Source organism: Dermacentor variabilis, chromosome 7, assembly GCF_050947875.1.
Source record: "Dermacentor variabilis isolate Ectoservices chromosome 7, ASM5094787v1, whole genome shotgun sequence".
NCBI classification, from domain to species: domain Eukaryota; kingdom Metazoa; phylum Arthropoda; class Arachnida; order Ixodida; family Ixodidae; genus Dermacentor; species Dermacentor variabilis.
The window spans coordinates 36,509,945-36,530,918 of NC_134574.1; the positions used below are offsets into that span (position 1 = coordinate 36,509,945).

Consider the following 20,974-nt stretch of genomic DNA (forward strand, 5'->3'; position numbering starts at 1 on the left):
GCCATGCTTATACGGAACGAGATGGTATCTTATGAAAGCGAGTCATTTAGAGTACGCATTTGGGCTGGTTGGTTCATCATTACTAGCAGTAAAAACAGCGCTAAACAACATAGTGAGGATAGGGACACAGACAACAGCGCTGTTGTCTGTGTCCCTCTCCTGGGCCTGTTGTTTAGTGCTATTTTTACTGCTCTCAAGTCATTTAGGTTTCCAACACTTCTTAAACAGCCGGGCTATGTACAGAGCATTTTTATGATCACACTGACACGCAGCTTTGTTCTTTCGTTGTCGTTTTCTTGACCTCTGCTAGGTGCGTCCCTTTCGACCAGGTAAGAGCCGCGGAGCTTGCTGTTTGTTATTCGAATATTGTTATTGGTGAATTATTGCTAGCAGCTTGCAGTAGATGTGGAGGGAATAAGCACCGCACAAGGACAGCAGCGGAGGCAGAGAGCATACTGACATCCTGCACGCGCAGACGGCATAGAGACTCACTGTTTATTCAAAAATTCAAAGCAAACGCATTGGCAAGTACCGAGATTAGCACCTCGTATATATTATTCCGCATGTATTAGTATGATTATATAACAATTAATCGTGAATGACGTCATACTGCGTGTTTCTCAGGCTTACAACAGTAGAGCAGCTACGCAGAACCCAACAAACCACATGCCGCAAACTCGCGTGCCACGCTTGGAGTAGAAATCATGCCGTCGCCTTCACATCGTCTTCGGAAAAGTCATGGTCATCTTTCTGCTGTGGTGAGACACACGCTCCCATTACACATGCAACTGGCCGATTTACATAAACACGTTGGTCCAGCTCAGTAGCGTTATCATCATCATCATCATCATCAGCAGCAGCAGCAGCCTGGTTACGCCCACTGCAGGGCAAAGGCCTCTCGCGTACTTCTCCAACTACCCCGGTCGTGTACTACGGTCGTGTACTAATTGTGGCTATGTTTTCCCTGCAAACTTTTTAATCTCATCCGCCCGCATAACTTTCTGCCGCCCCCTGCTACGCTTCCCTTCCCTTGGAATCCAGTCTGTAACCCTTAGTGGCCATCGGTTATCTTCCATCCTCATTACATGTCCTGCCCATGCCCCCCATTTCTTTTTCTTGATTTCAACTAAGATGTCATTAACTCGCGTTTGTTCCCTCACCCAATCTCCTCTTTTCTTATCCCTTAACGTTACACCCATCATTCTTCTTTCCATAGCTCGTTGCGTCGTTCTCAATTTAAGTAGAACCCTTTTCGTAAGCCTCCAGGTTTCTGCCCGTACGTGAGTACTGGTAAGACGCTGCTGTTATACGCTTTTCTCTTGAGGGATAATGGCAACCTGCTGTTCTGATCTGAGAATGCCTGCCAAACGCACCCCAGCCCATTCTTATTCTTCTGATTATTTCAATCTCATGATTCGGATCCTCGGTCACTACCTGCTCTAAGTAGATGCATTCCCTTGCCACTTCAAGTGCCTCGCTACCTATCGTAAACTGCTGTTTTCTTCCGAGACTGTTAAACATTATGCCAAGAGGCGTTATAGTTCGGTTGCTAAAACGCTCAGATAGCAGAGCACCTCAGCGAGAGGACACAGAGCTTCGGCGACACAGGCACAAGGCTTCCAAACGCTCGCTGTCGTCGTCTTTCTCTAAGCAGTTCCTACTGCTCGTTCTTCTCCAGTAGAATTGCCTCCCCGGACAAGAGGAGCCGTCTCGGCGACCTACGGGCAAGATAGCACAGGTGGGTCAAAGTACGGCTTCAGCCGCTGAACGTGCACGATTTCGCGCCCTCGGCGGCGCTTATCGGAAGGCGGCTCAAGGGGTTCTACCAAATAGTTCACAGGAGACGTTTGACTGATGACACGGTAGGGACCCTGGTACTTGGACACAAGCTTGGGTGAAAGTCCAGGGCTGGTAGCCGGAGCCCAAAGCCAGACTAGTGAGTCAGGGGCATAGAGTGCCGGAGAAAAGGGAATATCCCGAAGGTGCTTCTGTCGCTGCTGATCTTCCGAAGTAAATGCGCGGGCGAGCTTCCGGCACTCTTCCGCGTGTGCAGCAGCCTCGGACAGGGTAGTAGCCTCCGTTGTGTCAGGGCGATACGGAAGGATGGTGTCCATTGTGCAGGAAGGCTCGCGTCCGTAAAGAAGAAAGAAGGGGGAAATCCTGTAGTGGTCTGTGTGGCGGTATTATAAGCGTACGTCACGAAGGGTAGAATTCGGTCCCAATTGGTTTGGTCAGATGCGACGTACATGGCTAACATATCGCCAAGAGTGTGGTTAAAGCGCTCAGTCATGCCATTGGTTTGCGGGTGGTATGTAGTAGAGGTACGGTGAATTACGTTGCATTCCTTGAGCAAGGCTTCTATAACATCAGACAGAAAGACGCGGCCTCTGCCGTTCAGCAACTCTCTGGGGACTCCATGGCGAAGTAAGATGCTACGCAGAAGCAACCCGAAAACATCCTGCGCAGATGCGTTGGGCAGAGGCGAAGTTTCAGCGTAGCGTGTGAGATGGTCAATCGCCACTATCACCCAGCGGTTGCCATCTGAAGTACTCGGAAGGGGCCCATAAAGATCAACTCCGGCCCGTCCTGGACAAGGCAATGGCTGCAGTGGAGCAGCTAAGGCATGAGGGGTATTCTTGCGGCGTTGGCAAGCGAGGCAGGAGCGGACATATTGACGGACGAATCGGTACATCCCGCGCCAGTAATAACGAATTCGCAGGCGCGCGTAAGTTTTGAGTACTCCTGCATGTGCGCATTGCGGGTCGTTGTGAAACGCTGCACATATATCCGAACTTAGATGCCGAGGAACCACGAGTAACGATTTGCGCCCATCCAAGAGGTAGTTACGGCGGTATAGGAGCCCGTCACGAACAGCGAAGTGGTGTGCTTGGCGACGCAATGCACGGCCAGTAGAAGGCCCTGATGGGTCTGACAGAAAAGCCAGCATAGCAAGAATCCATGGATCCTTCTGCTGCTCCGAAAGCATATACGTGGCGGTGAGGGAGGACTCGCATAGTTGTACTTTCTGATGATTGGGCTGGCCTGACACTGGGGAGCGAGACAAGGCATCCGCGTCCGAGTGTTTACGGTCAGAGCGGTACAGCACTCGAATATCATACTCTTGGAGGCGAAGCGCCCATCGAGCGAGGCGGCCGTAGAGGTAAGGACGAAACTTAGTTATGGCCCAAATGATAGCCAGGCATTCTTTTAGAGCGCAGCTCTTTGGCGCCCGTTCCTGGGTTTCGCGTCGTCGTCAGCGTTGTCGTCGGCCTCGTAACCAGCTCCGCCCCCCTTTCATCCCCCCAGCGCTAGCAGCGACCGACTGATACCGCTGGATGCCGCTGACGCCGCTAGAGAGTCAAGATAACGCGACTGCATAGAACACCGTCGCCGCCATGGAGAAAGAGGAGGAAAGGGTCCCCCCCCCCCCTGTTCTTGTGTGACGGATAGGGTGCTCTTCAGTTGCCGACGCGCCGGTTACAGTCAGTCGCTGCTATCTCTTCCCTCCTCCCTTTATCGTGTTGTCCGCTTGCTGCGCGCGCTTCTGCCCCCATCGTTTGCCGCTGGGTGTACACGCCGCCCCCCTCCCCCCTCTTCCTGCGAGTCTCCGGTTGTCAAAGCGCTGGCTCGAACTTAATTCCTTTCTTCGCTCCTCCTCCAATGCAACCCCTGTGCGGTGGCAATCAGAGGGCCAGATCGGTGGCGGCGGATCTGTATATGTGCACCGCCCGAGCCGAAATTGCCGCTGCCGTTCGCCACTGCGAAATTATCTGCCAGTTCTTTCTGAGCCATGAGCGAGACGACCGATGGAAGTCCTCCGTCTGCTGCTGCTGCTGCTGCTGCTAAACGAGCTGCCAGAGCAGAGGCCCAGCGCCGTCGCCGTCAGAATCCAGAGGTGCGTGCCGCCGAAGCAGAAGCTTACCTAGTGGAGTCTTTGTTAAAGGAATACGTGTGAAAAATAAAAAAAAATTCTGTGATAGCGCATACATGTGTTGCTCGATTTCTTTGCCTCAATCTATCGAAAAGGTGAAACAGCATATTTGCTGCGCTCAAATTTCGCATTAGGAAGTAACGTAATCGTCGATAATTTTTTTCTGTAACGGAATAGTTTGCTTCCGCTTTTGTGAGTGCGCGGCTAGCGAAGGCAACAACGTATTCATCGAAGCCAGTCTTTCGTTGTGCAAGAACAGCGCCAATGCCGACGCCACTGGCATCCGAGTGTATTTCTGTCGGTGCGCTGGGGTGAAAATGTCGGAGTAAGGGGGGTGAGGTTAGAAGACGGCGCAGCGTCGTGCACGCAGCATCGCAAACTGGCGGCCAGGCCAAGAGGTCGTGGTTACCTGCGACAAGCTGCGTCAAAGGCGCTATTATGGTGGCGAAGTTGCGGATGAAACGACGAAAATAGGAGCATAATCCGATGAAGCTGCGGAGTTATTTTGTGGTCTTTGGTCGTGGGAAATCGGCAACGGCTTGGAGTTTGGTTGGATCTGGGAGCACACCATCTTTCGAAACAACGTGGCCAAGGATGACTAGCTGCCGGGCGGCGAAGCGACACTTCTTTAAGTTGAGCTGGAGTCCAGCATCAGCAAGGCAAGTGAGCACGCGTCTGAGGCGGAACAGATGGGAAGAAAAGTCTGGGGAAACGATGACAATGTCATCGAGATAAAGGCATGTCTGCCATTTGAGGCCCCGGAGGATGTTATCCATCATTCTTTCAAATGTTGCAGGCGCATTACAGAGGCCAAAGGGCATCACGGTAAATTCATATAGGCCATCAGGCGCAACAAATGCTGTTTTCGGGCGGTCTGCGTCAGCCGCGGGGACCTGCCAATAACCGGATCGTAAGTCTAAGGACGAAAATAATTCAGCGCCTTGGAGGCAGTCCAGTGCGTCGTCGATACGGGGAAGAGGATAGACATCTTTCCGGGTTATCTTATTTAGACGCCGACAGTCCGCACAAAAACGAATAGTCCCATCTTTGTTTTTCTCCAGCACTACCGCGAAACCCAGGGACTGTGTGATGGCTGTATAACGCCACGCCGAAGCATGTCTCCTACGTGCTCATCGATGACGCGGCGCTCCGTCGCGGACAGACGGTATGGACGTTGGCGTAGCGGTGCGTGGCTTCAGGTGTCGATGTGATGAACGACTGTGGAGATACGTCCTAAACATTGTTTTTGGAGGTCGAAAGAAGATCGAAATTGGTGAAGGAGGTCAACGATCTGCGTGCGCTGACTCGGAGTGAGGTTAGGATCAATAAATGGACCAAACGTTCGGTCACATGCAGGCGCAGAAAGAGGGAGAGCCATGGCGTCAACGTGAAGAGGAGTCCAGTCATCAGGCTCATCGTACACAGAGCTCGTGTCAAATTCGTCAGCAAAGCCGACACACTCGCCACGATGTAAGCTTGATGGACACGAAAACGGATTCGAAATGTATAGTGCGCTGGAACCCTGGCGAAAGGGAAGGAGGGCAAAGGGAAGCAAGAAGGGATGACGGCGTGCAGCAAGTTGAGATGGCTTGAAAAGAGCTGTGGAATCGCAGAAAGCAGCACAGGAAACGGGTACAAGGGCGGCAGAGAAAGAAGGGATGACGGCGTGCAGCAAGTTGAGATGGCGTGAAAAGAACTGTGGAATCGCAGAAAGCAGCACAGGAAACGGGTACAAGGGCGGCAGAGAAAGGAGGGATATCAGCGTCGGTGGCGACGAACACCCGAGCAGAAGGCGGAGGCAAACCTTCAGAAGGACTGCCGCAAAATGGAGCCAGCGCAAGTTCCGCACGGGCGCAATCAATAACAGCGTGATGGGATGAGAGGAAGTCCCATCCTAAAATGATGGCATCAGAGCAGCGGGGAAGAACAACAAACTCAATGTGGTGTAGACTGTCTTGTATGGCGACACGGACGGTATATGTTCCTAAGGGCTCAATTGGCTCAGCGCTTGCTGTACGTAGCGAAATGACAGAAAACGGCGTCGCGACTTTTCGGAGCGTAAGGTGAAGCTGGTCGGCAATGACAGACACTGCGGCACCCGTGTCGACAAGCGCGCGAACAGCGACACCTTCGGCAAAAACTTCAATGATGTTCGTAGGCAATAAACGAGCGCTTGAGCAGTTCGAAGAGATGGCAGTTCTTGCCTCCGGAACTGCGCCTTTTAGTTTTCCTCCACAGCTGGAGGGCGGCGGACGATGGGGGAGAGGTAACGTCGACGGGGAGATGAAGACCGACGTGTGTTGAAGCTTCGGGGAACAAGAGATGAAGGAGCGAAGTGCAGAACTGCTGGCGAATAGCGGGACTGGGAGTCAGTAGTATTCCCTTGACATCTCGCAGTATCGGGAGGATACCAACCCCGCCGGCGGCAGAACCGTGCCACGTGGCCAGCAAAGCCACACGCGAAGCAGATCGGCCGGTTGTCTTGGGTACGCCACTGATTATCAACAGGGGGCCTAGGTAGCGGTGAACTGTTTTGAGCTGGGCGTAGGAGCTGCGGGGGCGCGCAGAAGCCGCTTCTGGGCAAGTAGTTCGCAGCTGGAGAAGGCGAGGCGTAGAAGCCGCTTGTGGGGGTGTAGTGCGCAACTTCAGGCCGTAGTCTTGGCCTGGCGACGACGGCAGCGTACGTGAGCGGAACCGGCGCTGAGAGCTATAGTGGCTGATTAGCGAGAGGTAGTGCGTCGCTGACTTGTTCGTGTATGACGCGTCGGAGTTCCGGGGACAAAGAGGACTCAGACGACTGGGTAGCAGGCAGCAGTGACAGTTGGCGCGCGACTTCTTCGCGAACGCATTGCTTGATTTGGTGGAGGAACGAAGAGTGGGCGGGAGCAGCACTGAAAGTGCCAGTTAAAGCCGAAATCGTGTCGTCGGGCGCGGCAGCTCGGCGCGCAGTAAGGCGTTGTATGCGGAGCTCATCGTAGCTCTGACACAGTGTAATGACATCGTCAATCGTTTGAGGATTTTTAGCCGAGAGCATTTGGAAGGCGTCATCCTCTATGCCCTTCATGACATTCTTGATCTTTTCACAGTCGGGCATGGCGGGATTAATGCGCCGGCAAAGGTTAACTACGTCCTCAATATAGCTTGTGAAGTTTTCACCCTTTTGCTGAGCGCGACTACGCAAGCGTTGTTCTGCGCGAAGCTTGCGCACAGCAGGGCGACCGAAGACTTCTTTGAAAGAATGGGTAAATGCTGTCCAGGTGGAGAGGTTGGATTCCTGATTCCGGAACCAGAAATTAGAACCAGAAATTTTCTGCAGAATAATTTTTAGACCCACCCTTCTGCTTTGCCTCTCGAGGTCTGTGAGCATGCATTGCAATTGGTCCCCTGAGTTACTAAGCAAGGCAACATCATCAGTGAATCGCAAGTTACTAAGGTATTCTCCATTAACTCTTATCCCCAATTCTTCCCAATCCAGGTCTCTGATCCAGGTTCCCAATCCAGTAACGTTATGCGGAAGCCCAAACGATGTCAACCATTCTGACAACCAGTATGGCTTCAGAAAAAACCGATCGACGGAACTTGCTCTTTTACACCACAAAGAATATATACTAAGGAACTTTGAACATAGGAACCTCGTCTTGGGAATTTTCTTAGATTATAGCAAAGCCTTTGATTGCATAAATCATAGCATCTTGTTTCAGAAGCTTGCACGTTATGGAATTAGAGGCGCCCAGCATTACTCTTAATTAAATCTTACCTCTCGCACAGAAGACAGTATGTCCAGATAAACGAATATAAGTCAACTTTACGAACAGTTTCGTGCGGGGTACCCTTAGGGAGTATCTTAGGACCATTGCTTTTTAACCTGTACAATAATGATATCGTCAGTGTGGATAGTAATGTTCCTTTCATAATCTACGCCGATGATACTAGTTTGTTTTTATCTGACGATAGCAGTAGTAAGCTAAGGACGAATGCAAATGTGCTCCTGGAAAAAATACATGTATGGTCCGATAAAAACCTTTTGTCTGTTAATATTGCAAAGTCAAAGGCAGTACTTTTTCGTCCCAAAAATAAAAAATGCGGTGATTTCGGTGACTTATTCTATAACAGAGACCAGATTGAGTTAGTGAGGTCATTCAAATCACTTGGCGTAACATTAACCGAAAACATGCTGTGGGACGACCACATAGACAATGTAGCATTAAAGGCATCTAGAGCCATAGGATTTATAACGCGCTCCAAAAATTATCTCCCACAAACAGTAAGACTCTCTCTATATCATGCATTATTTCGCTCACATCTAAACTACTGCTCATTAGTATGGGGTACTGCTACACAAACCAGTCTGAAAAAACTAGGAACTCTCGAAAAACGCGCCCTCAGATTAGTTCATAACCTACCAAGTAGACACTAAAAAAAACTTATTTTTCAAGAACAATATCATTAACGTTTTCAGCCTCTAGGGTTATAGACTACTACGCGCCTACAAACTAGAACAAAGAAGATGCATAAGTAATACATCTGACTTAGCCCCGATTGAATTATTTCATTGCACATATCCACGCCGGCATAAACCACACTGGGTATTACCAAAAGTAAGAACAAACTATGGGCGCCAAATGGTAGCATTTCAATTTCCATCCTTAACAAATTAATTGATGAAAATATAGACCTAGGAAGTATTACCTGCACTAACCTTCGCAACTACTTTCTCATGAACGCGTCCCTTTGATTGTCCAACATTTAGACATCTGTGAACGTTTTTGTGTCTAGTTGTGTTATAAGCGCATTTTTGGTTGCTGTTATTTCGCTGTTTCGTAAGCGTTTTTGTTCTCAGTTGCTGTACTTGTATTTCTTTTCAATCGGTTTATATTTTGTTTCACAGACGCAGGTGATTGTGTATTTTGCATACTTGTTTATATACTAATGCTTTGTTCGACTATTGTATTTGCTGTCGTGACAGAGGTGCCGTCGCATGCCACTGCTTACCTGCTGTACGGGGGGTGGGAACTTAGTCAAGCGTCAATCGCTTTTATTCCCATCCCCTCCATCAATGTAATGGTGATGGAAATAAATCATTATCTATCTATCTGTCTATGTTGCATAGCCAGCTACGTTCTAAATGCTTCCCGTAACATAGTTTCCTACATACTTTTTACTTAATTATTTATTTACACTATATCTCACCTGTTCCTCAATGGGAGCACCTAGTACTGTATGTAGGAGGGAAGTGGTAGGAGTACAGTGGTAGAAATCGCCAGTTTTTTGCGATAGCATCAACAACAGTGCAATAACTAAATAAGAGTGAAACAAACAATAAACTGGTGGGTAGAAAGAAGCTAAACGAAACCAGCATGATATAAATTCTTAAGGACACCGGCGATGCCCCAACATTTCGCAGACGGTAATGGGACCAGACATGGCGACGATGCTGCTGGATTGGGACGTATGGTTATACGTTTTCTCCGAAGGGTATATGTCTAGAAGCTGAGAACTTGGTTTCGATGCAATAGAGCACTATGTGGACCTCAAGTTGACAATAAGCTTGTGCACTATGAAGTCCTGCGCGCTTGGTACACGGCAAGAATGACTCATGCTTACTTACATTATCATCCATCCCGAGGCAAGCATACTTCTGCGGCTCTGTCCGGTAGTCCCAATCGAAGGGACCATGAAAGTGTATCATTGAGAGCAGTGGAATTTCCGTGGCTGCATTCTCGACACCGCCTGCCTCAATGAGCAACACCGTTCGCGAGCCATCAGCTGAAAGCCTGTTGGCCAGCACGCACCCAGCTGTTCCACCACCGACTGCAAGTGTGAAAGAGGTAGCAAAGCTATAGAGCCCGTGGAAATTATAGTGGGGCCCATGTGAACAAACACTTGAATTGCCCCGCAGTCTTATACTCAACATTTAAAATAAGTCTGATACGGTACATAACGTAAGTGAGTTTAAAGAATCATGAAGCGATCTTAAACAGAAGAGCACGGCGCCGGAGCAGTCACATCGAGAAACCATGAGTCCGATTATGAACGTTCAAACTCAGAATTTGTTTAAAACACCGCATAGCAGAACACCTAGTTAGACTAAGGGACAAGAGAAGAAAGCAAAACATGAAAAAGCGCCACTACTTTATAGTCCAAATCAAGGAGAGCGAACACGTGGTGTCACAAAGACTAAAAAATTCACTGACAATTACGATGCTCTCTAATGCGAATTTTGAGCGCAACTGTTTAGGTGTTTTCACATCGCCGTGTATGGTGGCGAAGAATTTCATTCTTAACAAGGTCCTCTCGGCGGCACCGCTGAGCCTCTGCTTGCGCAGGTCGTTTAGAAGCAGCGGCAGACGGAGTATTTTGAGTGGTTGCGTTGATCATAAAAGTTTCAGAATGTCGTTTGCGATAAAACGTAAAAGCATTACGCACTGTCATGAGCAATATGAGCGGGAACACATGGAGTGCTTGTCAGATAGCCTAGAACCCTGCTTTGGGCGATACGCGGCGGCCGCTTTCGGAAATAAAGTCGAAAGGGGTACACTGTTCAAATAAACGTTGCCATTCCCACCATCAGTCTCTTTGTATAAAGTGCGAAACTTCACATCGCCAGCGCATATTTATAACTCTGTTCGATATTGTGGTTACTGGTAATTTTCTGTACCGAAGCATGGCCTACAGTAGCACTGTTTTAATTTGTCAGCATGCTCGAGCTATCTCCCGGGGAACTCTTTCTATGTGTCTGTAAAGTGTGACACGATGCGATCCATAAAGTATACGCCATGCTCAAAACGCCGACAACGCCGCCTGTCGCCAAGGCTGCGAAGCGTAGGCGCGCTCGGGCGAGCGCTGTTGCCGCTGCGCCGATGCCTGTGCTGTCAAGTTTGCGTTGTTGATCGTGATTTAACGCTTCTGTCAGCCTTCAGCTATCTCTTGAAGGAACTATTGCGTAGTTAGGTGCTTTAAAACGTACAAAAAAAACCGTAAGGCACCCACTTAGTTGCCGGTGCTGCTTCACGAGCAAGAGCGACGGCGGCGGTGGATCGCGGCTGTTCGACGGAGAAGATAAGCAATCGCGCTTTGTTTACTTCAGTTTGAGAGTGATTAAAATCTTTTATTCTTTCTTGATGTCGTTGCGCCATTAGTGAAGGCTTCCACGTTTAAACTTAGATTAGGTTATTAGATTATGGGGTTTTGCGTGCCAACACCACGATCTGATTATTAGGCACGTCGTAGTGGGGGACTCCCGAAATTTGGGCCACCTGAGGTGTTTAAGGTGCGCCTGATTCTAAGTACACAGATGTTTTCGCATTTCGCCCCCATCGGAATACAGCCGCCGTGGCCGGGATTTGATCCCGGCCACGAGTAAGGTTCGAGGTGACGCTCCCTTGGCTGTTGTCGCCGCTGACACTGGTCGTATACATGGCTTCCCCAGGTCGAAGGGCCGCTCTCGTCTTTGGCAGAACGAAAGCGTGAGAATAAAAGCGTAATGCCGCGCAAGACGGGCTGTGCGGTGACGTTGCCTATGGTAAGGCGCAGGAGTATCACGCGTCGTCTGTATGGAAACAAAGCACGGCATGAGCAGAGGCCTTTCTGCGGCGGCTGCTGGGAATCGCACCCAGGCGCCACCCACGCGCTGCCTCTCGCGATCTCCCGCTTAGCGAGGCAAGCGCGCCACACTCCGCTATGTTTGGAACGCGCCGCACGAGGCAGTAGTATAGGGGACGAATATACGGAATTACCACTACCCTTTCTTGTTTATTTCATCGCTTCTCTGCCGACAGGGAGATTGCTTTCTGATTATTTTAACTTGCGCCTCAGCTATTGAAACTAACGCATGGTTAGTGTAGCCAAACGCCTTCAAGGGAACTACCTGTTCCGAGAAACACTGATGTACGAGGTGAGGGCAAGATTTTTTTCAAGTACATTTTTAAAACCCATGTCCGTAATGCTTCTTTTGGCGAGGTTAGGAGGAGCCGATCCATAAGGCAGGAACGGCTTGCTCTATCTTAGCTGCCAATCCCAGCACGTTTGGATGGAAGTTCATGAGTCATTTCCAAATTTTTAAGGTTCCAACATCAAATGGTTCGCCAGCGGAGCTTTTGTCTAAGATTGCTAAAAAGTCATCCACTAACCTAAAAATCTTTAAAGAAACATTAGAGCTTGCAAACTAATCGCTAAGGCGTGTGTCAACCTTATGTAAGAATAACCCACTTAAAACAAGGGCGAAGCAATCTGCAATAAAAACACCGTTTTTAACCAGGTAGAAGCTTCCGTCCCATTCTACGTAGGCAGAACTAAAGTAAAGTGAAGTTACCTCCAGAAAGCTCGCAGCCGGAACACCCACTGCATTCTAAGAGGCGATGGGTCCAAACCTGTGGATGCTTCCTTCACTGCATTTATAGCAAGTATCGAGGTAGAGAGTAGCTCAGGTCTTTAATGACGATCGAGAGGGCGTCTAGGCTCTTCACCAGATAACTACTAAGAAATTTTACTTTGCATTGAGTCCTTGACTTTAAAAGGATCATCGACCACAAGAACGTTCAGTTTATCTTGCACGAAAAGAGCCATTTGCTTTGGCCAGGTGTCTTTCCCGGGTAGAATAACTCTGAAGGGGCAATCTATCTTATGTGTTTTCGCGCTATAAAATAGTTCCAAGGCACTGTTCTTATAATTGCCTGTGGTTTTGGCTAGCCTCGGCAGGTTTAACTAATTGCAAAGTTATTTCCCGTCACTTTTTCACTTTCGCACCAAAACACGCTCAAGAACGTTAAAAAGGGATAACATAGCTTCTGCCACGTTTTCATTATACAATATTACGGGTGGGACAGCGAAACCTCCTTCTTTGTCAGAAGTTAGACGACTCAAAGTGTTCGCTTTCAAATAAGACGATATCCGAGGAATGGGCTGACACACGGAGCCCCAGTTCACAACGTCTGCACCACTGTTGATGCTGCTTTCAGTTTCACAAAATTCTTTGAGTGCCAAACGCGCGTGGTTTATAGAATTTCGCTCTCCCGTTGAAAGGTACATATCGGGCAAACTGGTCGCTGCCTAAATTAACGCTCAAGGGAGCACTGCGATAATGTCAAAACCGGGGACAACGGCCATGTCGCCGTGCGCTGCAAAAAAAAAAAATATGCACCTGTACTCCCAAACTGCATAGCGGCACCGTTATAGCCCAGAATCGTAATAAATTGACGGGGCTAATTGTAGAGGCAAAGTTGATACGTGATGAAGTAGGAAAATGTGTCAGTGTAGCGTCCCTGGCGTTGACAGAAAAGGAACTTTGGTTTTGGATGTCTAACGAGTTCAGTGCGCATCTCAAGTGTCGCGTTTTTAAGTGTATGTAAGTGTCGACCTGATTTTTGAATAAACAAGTTGAAGGTTGCGCTATGTGTGCGTCGTGTTCACACATTGTGCGCGTCCTTTGAGCGCATTTGCATCATCGTCACGCTAAACCAACTCGTCAAACTAGGTGTACTGACTGACTTCATTTCTAATTTATCTCTCTACTGCTGGCTCCGAGCGTATTGTGACGTAGAAGTGAAGGCGAAAAACAGAGTAGGAATTATGTTTTTGAACAGAACTGTCTATTGACCTAGTTGGTGCTTGCTAAAAGACATGTTTTTGTCGTAAGTTAAAGCACATACAAAAGGAAAACACAGATATGTCTTCCTTTTGTGTGTCTTCCCTTCGTGTGTGTTTTAACTTGCAGCAAAAAACATGTCTTTTATAGTAGCAAAAGCAGGGTATCAGAAAACTAACTGTTCATTATGTGAACTTGTGACGCTAAAAGCAAGTGACCTTCAAACCACAACGATAGAGCAGAGCACAGCCGACGATTGTCGAAAATCTGATCTGCGCGTAAAGCGCGTCGGCTTTTATAGGGGACTCCTCGATAGTCGCCGGTGCTTGTATACCTTCCATAGAGCACAACACTTTTCGCGTTGCGGACGCAATGTGATCACACAAGGTTCAGCGAGAACATACACAGCAGCTAGAAACAACTATAACATTCGAGTATGTTCCAAATTATGCAGGCTCGTCTTGCGCTGAGCGATAGCTTTATTCTGTCAGTAGGTGAAATGCGGTGCCCGGGAAAAGGATAAACGAGTACAGGTGTCAATATAATGCGAGACTGCTCGAAACATTCCCCCCTAAGTTCTCGTGGACGAGCACTTTTTGGCGATAAAAAGAAGAAAAAAATCCAAGGAAAGGTTTATTCGCATAGTTTAACTTCTCAAAACAAGTGAGAGACTACCAGAGATGCCTTGGTACGAGTTATTTCTTAACACCTGGACATGTCAAATGCGAGCTGGAAGTGCGGTACGCGAGCGCATTTTGCGATTCGAAGGCAGCCGACAAGGACAGGAGTCCAACCCCCGACCTCGTGCTCGGAAGAACGCCTTAACCACCGTGTCAGGTAAGCGCGGCGATCAACCTCATCAGCTGCGCAAACACTTCATTACTTACCTATGATGTAGTCGTATTCCTTGTAAAGCGTACGGGCATTATAGCTGGAAATCTTAGGGCAGTAGTCAAGATGCAGCATAGCGAGCACAGAAGCAATCAAAAGCACCGGCCATTTCGGAGCAAGGAATGCAATGTACGGTGCTTGCGCCATGGCTCTTCTCGCGGATTCAAGATTGCTGCCGCTGCGACGGTTTGAACTGAGCTCGAAGTGCAATGGCACACTTGGCCGGTAATACCGCAGGAGGACACATTGTTCGCGATGGCCGGTGAAGGAAAAACAAAAAAATGCAGAATGACAGCAGAGTGAAATACACGTAAGCATTGTTACCGATATTCTACTGAAGGCTTCAAAGCATCGCAGGCTGTACGCTTTGTGCGGGGAGGCCTAAATCTTGCTACTTCAATAAGTTGTTTATTTTTCAGTAAATATCGATAGTGGGCGTTCTTCAACACCGGTGCCAGCTCCGAAGAGAATGACACACTATTTCTTTTTTCGTGAACATTTCTTTGTCGCAATTGCATTTTAATTTCTATTATCTTTTTTATGATGAAAGGAAAGAATGAATTTATTTGCCTGTTCACATTAAGGAAAGAAGCAAAAGCAGGCTTTTGCTCTGGCAACCATTCAGCACGCAGGCATTACGCAGCACACAAATCACACAGACATGCCGTAGCTAAAGCGAATGTCACGATACAGAAGACTTACATAATAAACACCGGTACCGAAATTACGCAAAATACACCTAAAGGAAATTTCGTTACAAGATACCATGCAAATTAAGAAATCAGTAAAGAGGAAACAAAACTGCCACTTCATCGTATGACTTCATTCAGACACTCACCATTGTTTGCCACCAGAAAATACATATGTGTTTCATTCGAACCCTCCATTATTTCATAAACACAATCATGTGGGCGATGTTGTAACGATGGCGCCTGGTGACTGACTAGTTGTTTCCATAAATTGTGGCGTTTGCATACTCAATTGATAAAAACAGTAGCGCAAATTAACGGATACATTCAAGTACTGCGGCTTGTATTGCTTCATGTATTGTATCAATTTGTAGTATGGCACTTGGTTAGCTTTTAGCACGGAATATTATAGTAAAATATCATTAGTTTCTGAAGTCTTGGCCTCGACACTGATATCCCTCGAGTGTGCGTAAGACTCTTTATGATAACACAGGGTTTTTCTGAAAAGTAATGTGAGTGATTATATTTTGAAGCGACTATACGTTTTTGGACGACGACGACGAAGACGACGGCTATTAGCCTGGCTGCTCTTGCTCGGCCAGTTTTTGAATAATTTTAGTCACTACGGTTGCCCTCTACACCTTCGATCTGAACAGTAGACTGCTCGCGGCTTCAGGATCCCCAGCAGGCGAGTGATCCCCTTCAAGCGGCCAAGCGGGCGTGGTACGTGGAACCAGCTTCAAGAGAGAGAGAGAGAGAGAAACAACTTTATTGAGCCGAGTAGACATCTTCTTAGACGCCGTCGATGGAAGTGGTTCCCTCTTCACGGGACCCATATGCTTCCCTAGCCGCCTGGCCCCTGGAGATCAGGATGAGCTGGTCTTCCAGGGCGGGGTTGGTTAGCAAGGTCTCCAATCGCTCGGTGAGGGTGGATGAGGGATGGGGTAGGGTAGTGGGGCAGGTAAGAGGTGGAGGGATTGCCTTGACAAAATCGCATACTCCAATGACGTGTTGGAGCGTGCCTAACTGAGTCTTACAGAAATTACATTCCTTCTCGCACCTTTCCCGGTACCTCTTGTTTTGAAGGTAAGGGTGCGGGAAGGATCCTGCCTGTATCTGCCTGTAAGTAGCTTGCTGTTCTCTGCTAAGTAATCGCACTTAGCAGAGAACAGCAAGCGGAGCGGAGTAACTGCGCCTCTCCGTCTTGTAATGGTTCGTAATGTCCCTATAGCTTATTTAGGACTGTGGCTCACCTTCCTCTACCCGGTGTTTTATCTCTCCGGCGAACTGGTGGGCAAGTTCGTTGCCCTCCAGTAACGAACTCACCCCTTTCTGTAGCTGTTATACACCTTTTGCGAGTTAGTGACAATTCTTCCCACCTTGGGCTGCGCGAGTGCTAACGCTATCGCGGTCTCTTCTGCCACCTCCGGAAAAGACGTCTTGATGAAGGCGCAGCTTACGAGCACATCCCGCGTCGTAACTGCCAGCGTGGCTTTCCATGAAAACTGGGGTAATGACACGTCTGTGAAGAGAGTGACCCCCTCTTCCTCTTCTACTATTTGACCTAAAGTCTCCGTCAAGGCCACTATACGAGCCGCTCTGCGGCCGTCGTTACGACCCGACCTCATGTTTCGAGGCAGCGGCTTACTGTCGATTTTATGCGCCCACAACCTGGGTAACGGTGCCGTTTCCTTCCGCTCTGCCTCTTGCCAGCCCAACTTGGCAAGAACGCGACATCCCGCTGAAGTTTGACTGAGTTGAACTCTTTGATTAGACAGATGCTCTTCCTATTCCTAGACCTATTCTAGACTATCCTATTAGCTCTTCAACGACGTTGTGCTTGGCAATGCCCAGAAGCTTGTCGGTCGAAGAGTGCTTCGGCATGCCCAGCGCCATCTTGGCTGCCTTGCGTATAATGACGTTCAACTGGTCCCAGCCTTTCTTGAGTAACTTGAGGTACGGCGCCACGTAAACGATGCGCGACGTCACAAAGGCCTGGACGAGCGTCAGTGCATCGTCCTCCTTCAATTCTCTTTGTCTGTTTGTGACTCTTCTGATCATGTTCGAGATTTGTTCCGTTGAAACCTTGATTTTGTCGATCGACGCCCCCGCCTTGCAATTGTTCTGGAAGATGAAACCCAGGATACGTGCTTGGGGGGTTGGCGTTATGGTCGTCCTGTCGATGGTGATTCGGACGTTCTCTTGGTCTCCTTTCTTTCTTCTTTGCTTGATGACGAGTAACTCTGACTTCTGTGGCGAGCAACTGAGGCCGCACTATTTAGCGAACTCGTGCACGGTCTTTGCCACTATCTGAAGGGTCTCCTCCATCCAACTCTCCGACCGTGCCCTCGACGTCCACACAGTGATGTCGTCTGCGTAGAGAGCGTGATCTATGCCCTCTATGTCTTGAAGCAAAGCCGGCAGAGGGAGGAGTGCCAGGTTGAACAGAAGCGGCGAAAGAATCGATCCTTGCGGGGTGCCTCTTTCTCCCAGGGCTATCTGTTTCGACTTCTCTTCTTCAATTTTGATCGTTGCCGTTCTATTGCTTAATAAACCCTGCACATACTTGAATATTCGCTTTCTGCACCCCGTTTGGCGCAGGTTACGGAGAATACTTTCGTGTATGACGTTATCGAAGGCCCCCTTGAGATCGAGCGCCAGGATAGCTCTTAGCGTAGAAGCCTTCGCTTGCTTCATAACAAGCTCGTGTAGTTGCACCAAGACGTCGTGCGTTCTCAGGTGCCTCCGGAATCCGTACATGGTCGGTGGCATCTGATCAGTGACGTCCAAGTGTCTCTGTAGTCTCTTAAATACCATACGCTCGACCACGTTCCCCACACACAAAGTGAGAGAGATGGGGTGCAGATTGTCGATGTGGGGTGGTTTCACCGGCTTGGGAATGAAACGCATCTACGCTTCTTTTGGTAACGAAGCATTCTCCCAGGACGCGTTGGCGAGGTTTAGCAGTTCAGCTTGGCTATTGTCGCTCATATTTTTTAGCATCTTGTATGTAATGCCGTCAATTCCCGGTGCGCCGCCTTGATTACTTTCATCGATAGCCGTAACCAGCTCCAGTTCTGGGAAGGCTATCCATCTCAACTTTGCTATCCCCTTCATACTCGTGAGTCGGGTTACCGCTCTTCTCGGTCTTGAGGTATTTACTTGCGAGTTCACGAATGAGCTTCTCCCGATCCCCGTCGTAACTGTTGATCGTTCTTGTGAGGTCTCAGCGCATGCACTCATGCTTTTTAACAGATCTATGAGGTGCCGCAACAGCTTCCAAGTCTTCTTCGTAGACAGTGCGCCTAGCAGGTTGTCACACATCTTCATCCAATTTTCCCTGCATAGTTGTTCCGCATATTTGGTCACCTGCTTGTTGAGCGCGTGTATACGTCTGCGAAGCTTCTTGTTATCTCTTCGCCTCTTCCACCTTCGAGTAAGACCATGACTGGCCGCCCACATGTGACTAAGCCTGTTATCTACAAAGGGAACTTGCGTAGTCGTAGTAATCTTCTGAGTAAATTTATTTACAAATTCGCATTGTTTTTTGGCCCACGCCTCATACGTCTTGGTGTCTTGGTCCTCGTCCTTGCCTTCCCTGTCTGCGCTTTTACGTAACCGGTCCCAGCCTGTAATGTTGGCTTGACCTAGTTTCGCCTTGACGTCGGTCCTCCCGAGGGTTACACAAATTATGTCGTGATCTGAGCCAAGATTTTACACCCCGCTACGCCAAGTTACGTCGAGGTGCCCCCGAAGTAGCGTTAAATCACGAGTGGTGTCTCTGACCATGCTAGTGCCTGTCCTGGTCGGTACGCCCGGTTCATTAACCACCCTCCATGTCGTGATCCTCTATAGCTTTTACCTGGTTTCCTCTTTTGGACAAATATTTGTAACCCCACATCCTGTGGGCCGCGTTGAAATCTCCTAGCACTAAAATCAGTTTCGAGGTGGGCCGCCATTTGCTGCACTCCATGCAGCCCTCATCAAGGCCCTGAGAAACGAGGAGGCAGCGGGGCCTTCCACGTCCCCACAATGTGAAGAACATTTGAAGAAGAGACCACGACATGATGAGGTGAACACAATCCTATTGGCAGACAATGTTGCCGAAGACATGGACCAGGCAAGTTCTACGGCTACCGCGTACAAGAAAGAACGACCTGCTGCAATTCCGGTTATCTTCCAGCTAATGCAACCTGAGTGTACGCAACGGAATGTAAACCCAAACATTCTAGCATCATCGATCGTGTCGACAGCACTAGAAAAAGTCCTCAGTCATTGCCCCAATAAGGATGGCAGCCTCATGGTGAGTGTCGTCGCTTACCACCGCTAATTGCCTGCTCACTCTCACAACGTTAGCAGGGGCGGCCGTGCAAGCTCGCGTCCCATCTTCGCGCTGGGACACTTATGGACCTATTCAAGGAATCCCTGTTGAGTACTCTGACAGAGTTGCAGGAGTACCTCTCGGGACAAGAGGTCCTGTCAGCTCGTAGGCAAGTTTACTGCATCCCTAAAGAGGAAGGAACCACTACAGAACCACGTCGAAAATCAGTAATTCTAGAATTCGCCAAGGATTCTCTCATGCCAAACGTGTGCTACTTAGATTCTGCAGCTACCCTGTGATTGAGTACATGTGATCTACAATGTAATGTTACAACTGCCAAAAGCATGGTCATATTGCAAAATACTGGAAAGGCACTATCCACTGCAGGGTATCTGCTGAACCCCATTCACACAAACATTGAGCTTCTCGGGCTCAACCACTATAAGCTAACTGCAGTGGACCTCATTCGGCGTCGTATGGACTATGCCCGAGGAAAAGGACAGCTGCACTTGCGCAGGCAGTCGAACAAGTACAAGGAAAACCTCTATCGCGGCGAGAGCCCCAACCGAATCTAGAGCTGGTATTTACGAGCCTGACGTCTGTTAAGCACAACGCGTCCCCACCGCGGAGCGACATCGTAAAAAAAAGCCATGTCGATTCTGACACACCACAACGTGGACAAATGCCAAAAATACCTATGCTTCATTTGTTCGCGAATCGCGAAAACATACCAAGTCATACAAGACCTCACAACACCTAACATCTAATGAACCTATCATCACACTCCGAAACACCAGGGAAGTTCATGTACATGATTCACCCTCGACAATAAGTGAAATTATTGTCGCAAATTTGTTTGTGCCTATGCTATTCGACGGAATCAAAGCTCGTCATCGGGCTGATCCTGCAGCTAGTAACCTTCCTGAGGTTGAGGCTGTCATGGCTCTTGAGCCCCTAGTGACAGTATCTTCCCACGTCAAACCGCATTGTTTCATTGAATCAGCAATGATTTCTTCGGGGGCCTCAAGGCCAATGGTTAACACAAACAGTCATCTAAAATCGTGTACCATTTTTCTATGGAATGCCTGAGGTCTGCGTTCGAAGCTCTCCGATTTTCAGCACCTTGTACGTACTTACAAGTTTCGTTTTCTGGTGACATCCGAGTCTCGTATAGACCGGACCTTTCGGATAAGTGGTTATCATTTCCTACATTAGCAGCAGACGAATGGTATTTTGATTGATTGGCTTCCGACTGATTGGCTTCCGCAACGGCATTCCTGTAGCGGAGACTGTTGTCTCCCTGCATAACACAAATGAGTGCATCTGTGCAAAGACAATCATTGGCAAGCAGAAGTTTACTCTAATAGCTGCCCGCTTGGAGCCAGGGGTAGTATTTGATGTGCCAAGACTGGAAAATATAATCTCAACAGCAGCTGGCCACCACATTATCCGTGGCAATTTTAAGGCCCACAACACAATTTGGGGCAGTAGGCGCACCTGTGCGCGAGGTTATAGGCTAGCTAATTTACTCGCAGACCATCTCATTGGACAATTGAATG

The 20,974-nt window shown here is 48.7% G+C and overlaps 1 protein-coding gene across 1 annotated transcript in view; it reads right to left on the reverse strand.

Moving 5' to 3' along the window:
• Nucleotides 1-14,617, reverse strand: part of LOC142587405 (4-pyridoxate dehydrogenase-like) — a 92,041-nt gene extending 77,424 nt beyond the window's left edge. Inside the window, exons 1-2 of the mRNA XM_075698399.1 lie at nucleotides 14,402-14,617; nucleotides 9,540-9,742 (exon numbers count right to left, since the gene is read on the reverse strand). Coding sequence (XP_075554514.1) covers nucleotides 9,540-9,742; nucleotides 14,402-14,552 — 354 coding nt within the window. The 5' untranslated portion in view covers nucleotides 14,553-14,617. The remainder of the gene's footprint in view (nucleotides 1-9,539; nucleotides 9,743-14,401) is intronic.
• Between the last annotated feature and the right edge of the window lie 6,357 nt (nucleotides 14,618-20,974).